At 44.8% G+C, this 15,324-nt stretch overlaps 1 protein-coding gene across 1 annotated transcript; it reads right to left on the reverse strand.

Moving 5' to 3' along the window:
* Positions 1 to 622: 622 nt before the first annotated feature.
* Positions 623 to 15,015, reverse strand: LOC128971225 (cystine/glutamate transporter-like). Its single transcript, XM_054386707.1, has 12 exons — positions 14,820 to 15,015; positions 12,052 to 12,178; positions 11,176 to 11,291; positions 10,400 to 10,525; positions 7,929 to 8,028; positions 7,795 to 7,839; positions 7,489 to 7,612; positions 7,067 to 7,170; positions 5,106 to 5,202; positions 4,204 to 4,353; positions 1,569 to 1,743; positions 623 to 687 (listed from the first exon to the last, which is right to left on the reverse strand). Exons 1-12 carry the CDS (start codon positions 15,013 to 15,015, stop codon positions 623 to 625), a joined length of 1,425 nt encoding a protein of 474 aa, XP_054242682.1.
* Positions 15,016 to 15,324: the final 309 nt, after the last annotated feature.

Genomic DNA, 15,324 nt, shown 5'->3' on the forward strand with positions numbered 1-15,324 from the left:
AACCTGGCCTTGAGTATTTCTAAGGATAAGGCTTCTACCACCTCTCTGGGCAACCTGTTTCAGTGTTTTGAAATCCTCATCGTAAAAAGTTTCTCCCTTATATTAGACTAAATCTACCCTCTTTCAGTTTAAAACCATTACCCCTTGTTCTGTCACAACAGGCACTGCTAAAAAGTTTGTCCCACTCTTTTTTAAAGGCACCCCGTAAATACCACAAGGCTGCAATAAGGCTTCCCTGGAGCCTTCTTCAGGATGAACAACCCCAACTCTCTTAGCTTTTCTCCATAGGAGAAGTGTTACACACATCCACACCCCCAATTTGACTGAGAATTGGGCTAGCCTGCAAAATTAGGAACTTGGTTTCAAAGACACTGGAGGAAAAGCAAGCTCATTTCAGAGAAGTAGATTGTTCTGCTAGAAACAAAAAGGGCAGAACCAGATGCAACACGCTCATCCCAATCCCAATTGGCAAGTTTAGGAACACTTGCAGAAAGGTTTTGGCTTAGGCTTATCTTCATTTTTAGCAATTAAAAAAGTAAGAGCATGGCCTGCTTTTGGCAGGGCCAAAGGTGTCAGAAATGGAGTAAGCAGATTTTCTCTTCTGTAAGCGTTCAGTAAGTTCTCAGTAAGTCTTGATTTCTTGTGGGACTACTTCCAGCAGTAACTGTAGTTTGTGTGTAAGATAATCTGAAAGTGGGGGGAAAAAGGGAAGAAAGTTTACTTTGGATGAAATCCAGAGATATGGTTGAAAACTAGAGCATCAGCAGTGATGGCTGGAGTACTTTGTTAGCAGATCACTCTGTTCCCTTTTTAACTGTATGTTTTCTTCTATTCAGTGGTTACTGATACACTTCAGTACAACGTCAAAAGAAAACAAGATTCATAACTTAAATTATTAATTAAGCTAAAAACTGGGTTCTTGTTTCTGAGGAAATCATTGTGCCACCAGTGCTACAACCAAAGGAAAACTATGTTAGATATTACTTAGAGTGAAGACTTATTTAATTTACACACCCACATCTGTGCCCAAAACCATCCTGGCCTCTTCACCAAGCAGACAGCCTTCAGGCAGGGCCACCTTCTTTTACCAATCCTCTCCTCAGCCTTTTAGCAAGCGTATTTGTGCATGGGGTGAGTGTCTGCCTGTCATTTTTCTCCATCCAAACTTTTGATCTTGATGCTCAATATCGGCCAAATTTGACTTTAACTAAAGTTTAGTAGAAACTCCAGGGCTGAGGTGTGAAACTGACCCTCCTGTTCCCCCTGTTGGTAGAACTCAGTCCTATTTCTTTTGAAACAAAGCATCAAGCTGGCTTATTATATCCACAAGCTAGGCAGACAGCCTGTGCCTGGCTGCCAACCACTGGCAGCACAGCCAACTCTTTGTCTCTTCGGCCATGGCATCTTGGGAAAGTCATTGAAGGGGTGCTCAGGTTCTTGATTTAGGTTTCACAACATCTTTTGGTCATAGAGCAATTTGCATTGGAGAAGAGCCCTAGGAACAAACCAGCATCCCCACCCTGAGTGGGTTTAAGGTCCACAATACTGAAATTCAGACATATACTTACAAAACAGTCTGCAGCAACGGCTTGACATTTGCCTATGGATTATGAGGTAGTAGACTGGAAAACCACTTAAAACCACCACGCATCCAATGCTAATGCTCACAGGGTCTGAGTAGAAAGACATTGCTACTGTGAAGAGGCAGATGATGGTAAAAGAGACAGGAACAAACAGGGGAACCTGGGTAAAAGAGCACAGAAGACTCTCAGACAAGACTGATGGCTGTACCAAACAGCCTCCACACATGCCAGCATATGCTATACTCACTTCTCTGCTTGGGAAAAAATCAGATGAGAAAAATCAGACAGCTGTCCTGCACACTGTTTCTGTACAAGCAGTTGTAGTAGGATGCAGAGAATAAAAATTGGTTTGTACCATCTTCAGAACCCAGTGTGCCATGTGAGATGCATGCCTCCTATATGCAATGTGCGTGAAACCTCACTTGCAACTGGAAACCAAGCAGAGGGAGAAGTCATCTACATGCCACTGCTCTTGAATGGACTGCTCCTGTGCATGCGTTTGTCATGTATCTATTTGCCAGCTGGGGCAAATCTGAAGCCCAGAGCAGAAGCAGCATTTTGAAATCAAACTGTTCTTTGGTTATAGAATTCGTAACTCATTTTGACGTGCCTCCAGCTTGCCTGAGACTTACAGAATAGGACTTACAGACTCCCTATCTCCATAGCACCTCCATCAAGAACACAAGCTTCAACAACACTCCAACGAAAGACCAAAGAAGCAGTCAGCACTTCATCCCTACCTCATTGGGTGAGTCATTTCATTTGGGTTATTTGGAGACAATTCAGAAAACTGCAATAAATAATACAACTGTGAAACATTATCTCAGTCTTTGAATCCAGCCTCCGCCAAGTTACTCCTCACCATGGCTGACAGAATGAAGGACCTGCTGGTTTCATCTAAGGTGACAATCTCTTTTTCAGTAACATAAATTATGCTGACCAGACTGGAAGAGATCTAGTTGCTGTAGTGATGGCAGCCATCCAGTCACTGAGCTCGTGTGCTCTTGCTGCCTTTCCAGTGGAGCATCTCCTGTCCTATATGCACACACTCATACTGAACATCTGCCTGAGAGGTGTGTGATAGGATTTCTTCCTCCTCTTACCAGTATTCTTTTACTAGTTTTAACACTAAACGTTAGAGGGGCGAAGAAGCACCAGCAAGATCACACGGATTTTACGATTTGTTCTCCATAAAATCGTGACAGGAGACGACCTGTATGTGGCCACTAGAGTGCAGCACATGCCCACACCACTTGCCAGTAGCCCTTCTAGATAACCGGGCTTTGGTTTGCAAGCGGTTATAAAAACTGGGGAGTAGGAGGAGGAGGGGAAAAAAATCATCCAAACTGACCAAAAGCCCAGCGTTTTCATCCCTCACTTACTCAGCCTTTAGGAACCATGAAAAAAACTAAGTCTTGTTAACACAAACATTGAATCACAGAATGTTAGGGGTTGAAAGGGACCTCCAGAGATCAGAGTCCAACCAGACCTGCCAAAGCAGGATCACTTAGGGTCAAACCTCAGCAACTGAAAACATCACCTATGCCACCCACTAATAAACTCCCCCTTGAGACAAACAAACTAACATTTAAAACCTGGTTCTGGCTGAGTGCACATGTTGGACATGTGCAACAAACTGGGAAGCTCCAAGGTCTCTGGCTAAACACACACTCTCCAGCAAAGACCCAGTAGAAAAATCACCTCAAAGTTCAAATCAGGCCTCGCACAGTTCTGGGAGGAGCCCTAGGAGCCCTGGGAAGTGTTTCTGTCCCCTGAACTATTTGCTGATCAGCTGCCCAGTGCCTGTGGCCTCAGAGGTCTCTTTTGCACAGGAGCTGGCTGAAGACATCATGCAGGCGTGACTAGAGACAGGAACAAACTGTGCATGCTTGGAGACTGCTCCAGCTAAATGTCTGCTGCACATTATCTGGCAGTGGGGAAGGTGCCCTGAGCACAAGAAAGCTGCTCCAGCACCAACTCCAACTTCCTCTGCTGAGGAGGATCCTATCACCCAGCAGTGTTAGAGGGTCTACCAGAAGGGCCCAGCTGAAGACTAGGAAAAGGCAGGAGAGGTCAAGGGTCCCACACTTGGATTCATGCTCTGTGCCCATCCTGCAGCAGCAACAGTTGCACACAAGCTGCTTTATACTATATAACATTTTTGTGTCAGTAGAACCCTTAAGTCAGGTTCACTCCTGGGATTCCCTCCAGACATGCTTTTTTCTCCCAAATCTGACACCCTCCTGCTTCTCAGCCACAGCTGAGACTCACCTACCACCTAGGCAAGAGTCCCTCCTTGCAGCACATGAGAAATAATGAGTGTGGGAACTGCCCTCTGCACATCTCCCAGTTCCCAGACTGAAACTGTCTCCTGGAGCAGGCTGCCGTGTTAAAGACATGCTGGCCTGACACCACAGAGAACTGGCTTTGTAAGATTTACCACATCTAGCTCTTCAGGTACCTCAACGAGTTTCAGGAGCTCCCCACTGAGCAATAGAGATCGAGACCCCTTAGAGCCCAAAGGAAACCACAGCCATGTAACGCTCTAGTTCTTGGCAAATAAGAGAGAGAAACAAGAAGCCTGTGTACCCCTGGCTGCTGGGAACATGCCATGCATTACCTTGAAGGGGCTGTGCAGCTCCGGGTGACGATGGCGATGGACAATGAGTCCGAGGGTGGCTAATCCTATGAAGAGCCATCGGGAAAAGCTGAAGAAGTTCAACAGATGGTAGATATCTCCAACACACACCATGGCAGTAACCAAAGGGAACTGAGCATTGTGAAGATGAAACTGAGTCATTAAAGCATTACTACAGCACTCTGACTAGAAAGAGTAATGTACATCATCTCTTCCAGCTCCCCTGCAATCACAGGCAGCTTCTTCACAGCCCCAACATTTCAGAGGCCAAACAGCCTTATAAAACAGTGTCAAATATTGAAGGCAAAAGGCCTAAATACACAATTATGATATGCTACAGAAAGGAGCAATTCTTTCAACATCAACAGCATCTTTGATGCCTTATGTCCTAGGCAGGGTAACTAAAACATGAATGATCCAAATGCCTGCACTGCCAGTACAAAGGCTACCTACAAAGATACCTGCTAAGTTTTTAGCAGGACAAGCAGGTTGCAAGAGGCACTCCATCACAGTTAGGATGGAGCTCTACCACTGTCATGAAAAAAACCAAACACAACCAAACACAACCACCAGGAGTATCTCTGCAAATGCTCATGTCCTGCATTTCCCTTACACCTGGGAATTCCAGTTTTTCAGATAACCAAAGCCTGGCAAAGGTGCTTTCATAAGACAATATCAAGCAGCAACTGTGACAGATAGGAGGGACAGATCATAAGGCAGGGACTCTGAGGTAGCACATTTGGATACCACTGCTGGCACAAGGGGACATAATACTTTGCAGTCATATCCAGTATTCTACTTTATTTTTCAGAGGCTTAGTATCTCAACACTCTTTAAATCTCCTTAGCTTCTCCAGGCCATGTCACACAGCTAGATCTCCTTACCATTAACATGACAGAGGGAAGAGGTGTATGCCTTCGAATGTGGATCATGGAGAAGAGAGGAGGCCACTGTCCTTCCCTGGAAGCCACAAACAGAGTCCTAGAAAAACACGGGGAGCCCAGTGCATTAGCATCCCACATGCAGGGTAGAAATGAGAATACCAGCCCTTGGATGGATCTGAGGCCACAAAGCACGCTGCCCCTCACCCCATGCAGGTCTGCTACTCAAGGACGCAGTTCTGCCTTTAGCCACACTTTTTGGGCATTGGGAGGAATAATCCAGTCTTGAATTCCCATAGATCTCCAGATGAACTAGTTAGTTCAACACAGTGCAGAGCCCCCAGCAAGGCTACTAGCAGGCTTCCCTTGGGTGGCCCATTAGTAGAGACCTTCAGGCAATTCCAAAGTGACCATGAATGAATCCAGGCTGGGAAAAGAAGCAAGGAATTTTCTTGCCATCAGAGAAAGGATTAATCTTTCCAGTAAGAAGGGAAAGAGTTACAAACTTTGCATTCTTCATGAGAGGCTGACGAGTTTATGCAAAGGGATTGTCAATCTTGATGTCTATATATTTATATATATACACACACATATACATGTATGTGCAATTTCCTCAAACAATAGAGGATTTTTCAATCCTGTGGCTAGCTGTTGAAAAAAAATAGATAGTTTGTCATACTGCCAAGAGGCCAGATACACAGAAGACCTGCTACAAAATGACAGCAGAGCTCCCTACCTCCATCCCTCCTTTGGCCCATCAAAGGGCAATTAGGGAGAAAGCATTGCATCCAATTTCGTAAATGTGACATCCACAAACCATGCCAGAGCATCAGCTGGACTGGAGTAGGGCCCAAAGCAGCTGGGGCATGAGTGTAAAACTGTTTTTATTGCTGTCTCTGTGGTTTTACAGGGGTGTGGCTGGGCAGCAGCCAGGGAGGCCCCCGAGCTGTTTATATGGCTTTCTTGCAGTGATTTTGTTAATGGTGCCAGGATAGGGGAGAGAAAGGCAATAGGGACATATAGAACCTCTGTGCTGTCCAGGGACTTCTCAACCTTAAAAAAAAAAAAAAAACAAAAAAAAAACCAACAACAAAAAACCCACACAAACAAACAAAAACCCCACTATCTAGAGGAGCTGATAGGGATGATTCTCTGCACCTGTATTTAATACATGACTTCAGGGTAGTGGGCCAAATAACCCATTACCTTTTGTGCTATGAAGCATCCCTTTCATATCAACTGATTTTTCCTTTTGCAGTCGAAGTTGTGAAACAGAACCACTCCAGAGGATTGATTCAGCTCCTGGGGACCAGCACAACATACTACTTCTACAGCTCTGCCCTCCTCTCCAATTTTAAGGCCACCATAAGGACATAATGTTTAGTAGCCAGTGAAGCTAGCAAGATAGTTTTTCCATGGAACAAAGCTGTTCTCGTTGCTATAACAAGACTCATTGAGCCTTATCTATTGCATTCGGAATAGCTTGTCTCCAGTAAGATTTCTCTGACCTCAAAGCAAAGTCCTCGAGGGAGAGTTTGCCTTTTGGACAAAGATCCTCACAACAGAGGGATCCTGTGCCCTGCAGCAGAGCAGCTGGATGCACCCAGCGATAGAAGTCTTGATCTCACTGAGCAGCTGCCAACATCAACAAAGCCTCCAGTTCACCCAAAACGTTGACATTTCGCTTCAACACAGGGATTTAAACTGAAGGAGGGAGAAGATGATGAAAATCATTCCTTGTGACCAGCCCAAGACACTAAAGTCTGGACCTGACCAGAAATACAAAGGATCAACTCTTAGCCAGTGGGGCTTGCCCAGTAATTGACATCCTGGGAATCAAAGGCTTCATTTTTCCCCATAAGAGCAGCTAAAATGCCATCGTGTGGGTGAGCAGTTGTGTAGGTCACTGGTGCTTCCCTCCAATTCAGTAAATCAAAAGAGTAATAAATTCTTAGGGGTGTGACCTTGAAAACGTGAGGATCCCTCCATTCATGGTTCCAAAGCAGGACAGTGCAACAAGGACAGGGACCACGGATATCAGGCTTTTGAAGGCTCGCTGAACAAAGCTCTGGAGGAACAGCAAGTGTGACTTTAGGAATGTGTGGCCATCTCTAGACATCAGATTCAAAAGAAAGAAAACTTCCTTCATTGAAAGAGTGAAATATACTCCTAAATCTTGCCTTTTCCTCTGTCATTTGCAGGGTTGTTTTTTTTTTCAGTATCTTTTAGGCAAGACTACAAGAAATTAATGTTGCCCAAAACTCCAAAGCAATGAAAAAGCAATAAAGCATTTTATAGGAAACCCATTGCCAAAACACTTGCCATGACCACCTTCAGCATAAGCTGACCACACTGAAGAAAGACAACAATAGGGGTGACAACTCACCACAGCCACAGCGGGAGAGGCCAGAACATCTTGCCTTCCTAGGACCGTGTAATAGGAGACGTTGGTGAGCATGTAGCCTACAATTACTGTAATCACAGACACAATGACAGCCAGGGGGATATTTCTACAAAATAAAAGGGAAGAAAGGCACACAAAGACAAGCTGCAATCCCTTGTTATGCACAGTATTACTGCACATTGCGCTGGAGTTGGTTAGGGGAACCCACTATTTCCTCTCATACTGCATTTGGAAAAGGTGCAGTACTCCAGAGGTTGGTAACCCCAGATAACTTCTTCCCAGCCTTACCGTTCAGGTCTGACCAACTCTTCACGCACAAAACTGGTCTGAAACCTGTGCAGTGTGAAGAGAAACAGAGAGAGTTTGAGCCATGTCTTGAACACCAGGCTGCTGCCCAAGAAGCATCCTCTTGTCACACCTACCAGCCTGAATATGCGAACATGCCTGCATAAAATGCCAGGGGCAGCTTATCCAAAACCAGAGACTGTCTGTCAAAAGCGTCCTGGAAGTTTTCAGTGTGGCCTGCAGAAGAAATAACAGACACAGAGCAGGGAAATATCCTAGACAGGCTTCCTTCCCCCAGGATAATACCTGTTCTCCCTCTTGCCCGGACACAGGAAGAGTACGACTTCCTGGGAGACAGGTATGCAGATTTGTTTCACTGCTTTAACTTGCAGTGCTGTGCTGATGCATTTGCCTCACAGACAGTGAAAGAATAAATTTGTTCCCCATCCAGCTACAAGAGACATTTCAGGAAGGGCCACAGTAGCAGCTGGTTCTGTTTCACAGAGCCTGTTGTGGGAACAGGAGATCATGGAGACAAGAGGACCCAAGTTGTCCTGTCCTTTTGTTAGGTCCAAAATTAATTTGCCAAGCTGATCCCTCTCTTCCCCCACTGAGCAGCTGGACGTACACTCCTCTTTGATGTGGTGCAGCCAGCGAGGCGGCTAATTCAGCTCTTGCTGTGTTCCCTCCTGATCCCCCTACTGGAGTGCTGACCCCAGCCCCATGCTGGCTGGAGCATGGGAACCACAGCAGAGGAAGGAGCAGAAGCACCAGCCTGGTCCCCACCTCCGGGCACACATCCTGCCTGCCACCCCTACAAGCCACAGCAGCTTGCCTGTGGGAGGAGGAACTGAAAACACAGAGGGTAAAGCAACTAAAATTTGAAGAGCAGAGGTGGCTCAGATACAGATCTCATTTTACCAACTCCCTCTATTTTCCCTAAAGTTCTCTTTTTGAAGTAACAAACAAACACACACACCAAAAAAAAAAACCCACTCAAACAATGAAAGTCAGGATATTATTATTTGAATCATATTTATCAGCCTCCAAAAAAAACCTAGGAAAAGCAGAAACACCTAGTGGCATCTCTCTCAAAGGAAGACTAATTTAAAAATACATTCAATTAATTCTAATAATTTTCAAGGTTTCAAGGTTTGGTCCTACATCTATATTTCAGTTCTCCATGTCAAAGTCTCTTTAACAACAGAAGGTGTGGAGCTTGCCTAGTTGGGCTTTGCATGCAAGGGATGAGATGGCACAGAGCACATAAAGAAAGCCAGTCCCTTTCTATGGAGGTGCCTCTGCAGGGAGATCTGTGATGAGATTTAGGCATTTGGGTTTGAAACATTCACCCAGCAGGTCTCTAAAACAAACCTAAGCCAAAAGGTAGGTTACGGCCGAGGAAGGGACAAGAGCATAACCAAAAAGAGTAAAATGAGGCAGAGGAATCAGGCAAACTGATTTAAAGGCACAAGCCTGATTTTTTAAGCACAAAAAGTCAGTCAAAGAGAAAATAGGTTCAAATAAAACTAAGCCAAAATATGGGAGGGGGCCTACTAGAGTAGGCTTTTAATGTTCTAAACTGATTGCTGAGAGGTGATGATGCATTAGAAGGATTTATTGTCTGCAATACATTAATGAGTGATTTACAGTCCCCCATGAGTCACATTAAATACAACCTGTCATATTGGGGTCTCATGGTGAATTCTCCTTCCAGATGTCACCAGCACTTATCCTCCTCACTGAAGGACGAGTGCCAGGGCACCAGATTGTCATTTGAAGGCATTCCTAGCAATAATGGCTTGGGATTTCTAGCTGCAGGGCGATCCTTCAATTCAGTGGATCCTTTCATGTTCAGAGGAGCCAGCTCCAGATGTCAGAAAGAGGTATGAATGTGGGGCTTACTGCCTTCTCTGCAGAGGAAGGTAGTAGCAAAAAGAAGTAGCAGGCTTCATTGCTTGAGTGGCAATGCCTTGGAGTTTTCTATAAACTGAAGCTTGGATTAAAGAAAATAATCTTATGTCATTCCCAGAAGATACTACTAGTGCGTTGGGTTTTTTTCCCCTACTCTGGATGTGAGTGTGTAATCCTGCACAAGTCCATTGTAAGTTTAATAAGTAGTTATCCAGCTCAATTAGGAAATAAAAAACCATAAGCTTAAGCCACAGAAAAGTTACAGATGCAGTTATGAGGGCTCAGCTGAGGACTGATAACCTATTACTCAGCTGTAACTGGCTTGGGCCACCACACATCCCGGTTGTCCATCAGAACTGTGCTGGTTTGGAAGGATTTTGAGCCACACTGAAAAAAGGCAAGTCTGACACCAAAAACAGACTGTCTGCCAAGGAAGGTGCTTGAATGACCCTGGGTAGGCTCACACAGCCTTAGGCACTGATGCTTAGTTAGTTTTGGAGAAAGCACAGCTAAGCCAGGTACATCAGCCCAGTGCAGTGCCCAGCTTAGTGCTAGCCAGCTCACATCCAGCACACAGGCAGAGAGAGCTTCTGACAGCTGAAGGAGTACCACACCTGTAAACTAGGGAGCAATAGAAGCTGTGACAGGTGGGTATGTCAATCACCCTCCCTCAGCCACGCAGCAGCACACCTACCCTGGGCCAGCAGCATCATTCCTGGTACGATGATAAGTGCAAGAGCCAGGAGTTTGACAAGAGAGAGAGCCATCTGCAGCCGGGCACTCCAGGTGACACTCCAGGAATTGAGGGTGAGGACCATGTCTGGAGAGGAGACCACACAGATACAGTTGCAGCCCATGCTGCAGGAAAAAACACAGCAGCACTCTGTTCTAGGGATGCTGGGGAGAAGCCTGCATCTTTACTGTGGGAATGCTCTCGGTAAGAGAGGGTAAAAAGCACTACAGGTGTGGCCCAGCATACAATGTTTGAAGGGGGAGCTGAGTTAGGCTCCTAGGAGAGACCAGGATCCTGGTTCCTGTCAGGTGATCCATGCCTGCCTGCAAGTCTGCAGGGACATCTTAGCAACCACTTTCACATGGACCCTGTGCCAGCACACACCAGCCCAGAAAAGCCAGGACAGTTTCATGGGCTGGGTGCATCAGGTAAGGAGTCCAAAACCTTGAGCAATCCAGGTTGAATTTGCACAATTATATATGAAGAGTTTCTATTCCTGTGCTGAGCACATGCCCTCAACCTAGGGTTCTGGCTGGCCAACAAAGAAACCTATTGCCCTTCTTGGAGAATACAGGGGCTGCAAACCAGTGCCTTGGATCAGGAAGTTTTGAGTGGCCAAGGAGGTAAGACAGGGGCCCTGATTCCACAGTTATCTCAGAAGATGACATCCTTTAAGTGCCCCTGATTTGGGACAGAGAGTCTCCAAGATCAGCAATCCCATAGAAGTTAGTACTTACAGTACCCCAGGAGAGACACCAGCTTCACAGCAGGGACAGGGGCTGCACAAGGGGCAAAAAACAGCTCCAGCATGTAGCGTCCAAAAGCCAAAGAAACCACAGCACTGTTGGCAGGCCTGGGAGGGGAAACCAAGCATAAACTGATCTGTGGACAGCCAAAAAAAGTATCATGATGTAGAACTGCACAGAGCTCAGGCGGGGAGATGTTTCCCCACCTGACTTAATCCTGTTTTCACATCTCACCTCTCATCACTGTAGATGGTAAATTCTTGTGGAATCTTTCTCATAAGTTTTTCTCAGTAAATAGGTTAAAAATCAGATGATGCAAAGAGATTAACTCCCAACTTGAAAGCAAAAATTGAGATTAACCATACTGAGCAATGCAGTGTGGGTCATATGTCCTGCTTCATCTCGGTTTACACAGAGGACACAGGTTATTGAGAGGTGAGGGCTTTCTTTTAAGTGTTAAAAATAGAAGTAATTTACCATTTTCTAAAATAGTATTCATTTAATTCAGGGCTACGCCGGAAAGTTGTCTCCACAGGAGAATCCAAAACAGTTTCACAATGAAAAGAGAAGATCTGAAATAAACCTGGCATGTATTGTCAGTCTCTTAAAAGTATTCTTGGAGGATACAAGCTGCCAGGAGAGAGGAGAGAGACTCTTCAAGTACAGATGACATTGAACACATGTAACTATTTACTCCTTATGCCTTCTTACTTTTAGCACCAAGCATCTTTAAAGGTTGTTCAGATTGTTTCAATTCTTTCCCTTATAAACTGCCTAGACTGTTAACTGGCACTGTAACTTTTGGGTTGTTTTGGGGTTTTTTTAAATCATCTCAGCACCCAGAAAAAGGCAAACAAAACCTTTTACCTTATAGCAAAAAACTCTGCCCATAGGAACAGGAAACTTGGCAGAGGCCCTAGTGTCTCCAAAATGTAGATATAGTGTCCTCCAGATTTGGTGATTCTTGTTCCAAGCTCTGCATAACACAAGGCACCTGGAAAAGTTCAGGTAGAAATGCATTCAGCAAATCATCCCACAAATTTCTTCTTTTCTGTGTGGATTTTCAGGGGTTGAATGAATCTGTTTAAACAAAGCAGTGAATTCGAAGAAGAAAAAAGAAGTTTAGCAAAACCACTCCACTATTTTTGTGTGCTACAGAGGTTTCCTCTGAAAGTGTCCAGGAGGTTTGGGTTCTCACCTCTCACAGACTGATGAAGTGATGCTTATGAGGCAGTTACAGCAGCTCGGCTGACAAGCCATGGCTGAACTGCTCTTTCCAATTACATTTTTGATCATAGGCCACATTTGCTTATCTTGCACTTCCATATAAATTGCTTCCCTCATTAGAAGACATGGACATAGGAGATGGAAGGGCATCTTTTCTGAGGGAGTATCTGCTACAGGAGGAAAACATGGTCCTGATTGTGCAGAGCAAGGGAAGCATCCTGAGCTCAGGACTCAGAGGCTTATTTGGCCTCTTCTCACATGTTCCTGTACAAGTACAGTGACAGACTTGGGGACTGCCTGTTCCTGCCTTGACAAGCACCTCCACACCTCCCTGCCCCTGCACTGGGGCAGAACAAGAAACCCTGGGAGAGGCACACCAGAGAAGACAGCTTAAAATTCTCAAGCAAATGAACAGAAAGCTTTATTCCTCCACCGTGCCAAAAACTCCCATCTGTGTTTTCTCTATAGAGCGATTCATCATGCCATTTGAATGTGTCTAAGCACAAATCTTAAGCTCTGCCCACACTGGATTAATTTGCTATATTAAACATCTTTTGTTCACCAATATACATCACAGAACAGCTCAAATTCTTTGAGCACAACAGCTGAGTGCTGTTGAGATGTCACCCTGTAGGGTAAGACCATCTTTAGCTGTACTACCTACTTCCTCACTCAGCTCAGGCAGCTGTGCAGGGAGAGCACAGAGGAATCCAGTTGTGATATGGCCATGCCTCCAAGTCCAGTGGTAATCATTCCAGTCATGCAGATGGTAAGGACCTCAATTTTTCCTGCCTCTCTGTTGGCAAATTTGTGCAGAATCCCTGCTCAGTGTTGAATATAGGCAGACACTTTGTCTCGTTTATTCCAGTGGGTCTCTCTACAAGCTTCAAGCATGCATTTAAGTGCTTTGCTGAACTCATGCTATGGGACTTGCATAAATACCATACTTAAAAAAAAAGGGGGGGGCATAAAAGAAAGCAGGTCTTTTTAATGTACTGCATTAAAAGTGTCAGAGAAATGATCAGGGGAGGTTATCAGGCTGATAAAAGGGAAGAACAAATCAACAAATTTGGATACAAAATACAGTAACTTGATAAAGGGTCTCCCCCAAGGCCCTTCCAGCAGGGATGCAACAGAGAGAGAAACCTTTCCAAGTGCAGAGCTTGGGCTATGTGATCAGCACACATTATCATTGAATGCTCTGAGCAGTGAAAAGAAACATTGTGCTTGTATTATAAGATTTTCTTTAAGCAAAACTATATAATTCACCAAACCACCACACATAGGCTGTAATGTAAAATATTGGTGTACACATGCTGAGAGCAAGAACCACACTTGTTGCCATATTAACACTGAATGTCTTCATTTCTAAACTAGTGTGTACATGTCACAGTGCTGAAGTGGTTTTTCCACATGGAATATTTCTCCTTTCTTGTTTATTTTTTGGTTGGATAGTTTGGGTTTGTTTGCTTTGGGGTTTGCTGTGGTGTTGTGTTTTGTTTGTTTTTTTCCCCTCCTCTAAGTTATGACAGAAGAAGAACTTTAAAATCACCCACTGAACTAAACATCAAATTTCTCCCCAGAGCTGAGCAGTTGTACACTTCTCCAAACCACACCTTTAGAGCATTTTTTGGAGATGGTGATACAGTTCATAAAGGTAACTAAAAGCCATACATTTTAGCCATCATAACCTTTAGACCTACATTATTTCAGAAGAACTGAAGTGACACTGGCATCAAAAAGTCACTGCTTTGTGAGAAAATTCTGGTATTAAATGCCAGAAACCAAGCCAAACGATAACACACAGAAAGCAGGGCTGAACTGATCCGCTCCATCTCCTGCTCCAAGGAGGCATTAGACATATCCAAATAATTTCTGACAGACACCCAGACGTCCATCCCTAGCTGGTGGATACTCTGCAGCTTCCCAGGCAATCCGCTCTAGCGCTTCTCTATCCTCAATGACAGAAAGGGGATCCCTTGCAGTATATAAGACTGTGATTCTTGCCCTTCTCACAGCATCTAGGAAAAGCACTGCACAGCCCTCAGACTCACAGAATCCTTTTTGATGCCTACATCTCCCTTCCACCTTATAGAATGAACCCTCTAATTTCCCCTTAGCTTTACAGGCAGAGACAACGCTATCTCCATCTGCCCTGGACTTGCACATGACTTCATATTCACAGACAAGTGTAGGGATTTTCTCAATCACCCCAGACAAATAATTTGAAATAATGACTCCAAGTGACATCCTTCCACACCCCCAGCTTGCTAAACTTTTGTTTCTGTTGCAGCAGGAACAGGAAATTTTTTATTTATTTCTTCTCCCAACTTTGTATACATAAAAATGTTCTGGCTTCCCTCATCTCCCAGCTGCTTAAGCAAAGGCTGACAAAGCTCACCACTCACCAGACATTGAGAGGAGCCCACAAGCAAACCAGACAACCAGGGAGAAACCCACACTGCCAGAGTTTTTCAGTACTCCCTTAGGGGAGATAAAGATGCCGCTGCCAACCATGCTGCCGATGAGGAGTGAAAAAGCCCTCAGCAAAGTTATCTTTTTCCTCAGGAAGACAGCCTCATCTCCTTTCTTGTCCTTTCCCATGACTTTCTTCTAATCCCAGAGGAAGTTCATGCATTCAGGAGCTCTGGTTTCCAAAGTATTGCCAAGGCTCACCTGTAAGACGAAGAAAGAGTTAGGGATTCAAGGCTCTTCCTTCTGGGCAAGATTTTTGTCAGAAACCTATCAAGATCTGTGGAATCTATTCTGCTTACCTGCTGGATGCATCAACCAAACCACAAGTGGATACAACACATTTAGCATCCTGTCTCACATCAGTACATTTTTTATGCCCCTCCTGGCAAGGAGCATGGAGCAGGGAGCATTGTGTGTCGTGTGCCATACTTCAGGATA

This window comes from Indicator indicator, chromosome 14 (assembly GCF_027791375.1).
Source record: "Indicator indicator isolate 239-I01 chromosome 14, UM_Iind_1.1, whole genome shotgun sequence".
NCBI lineage: Eukaryota > Metazoa > Chordata > Aves > Piciformes > Indicatoridae > Indicator > Indicator indicator.

Excerpts from the sequence above, each read along its gene's own strand:
- LOC128971225 (XM_054386707.1), bottom strand. The coding sequence starts at position 15,015 with ATGGGAAAGGACAAGAAAGGAGATGAGGCTGTCTTCCTGAGGAAAAAG. Across the intron at positions 7,613-7,794 it reads GAGTTGGTCAGACCTGAACG|AAATATCCCCCTGGCTGTCA; the intron begins GTAAGGCTGGGA and ends TTTATTTTGTAG. Across the intron at positions 4,354-5,105 it reads TTCCCTCTGTCATGTTAATG|TTCCCTTTGGTTACTGCCAT; the intron begins GTAAGGAGATCT and ends CACAATGCTCAG.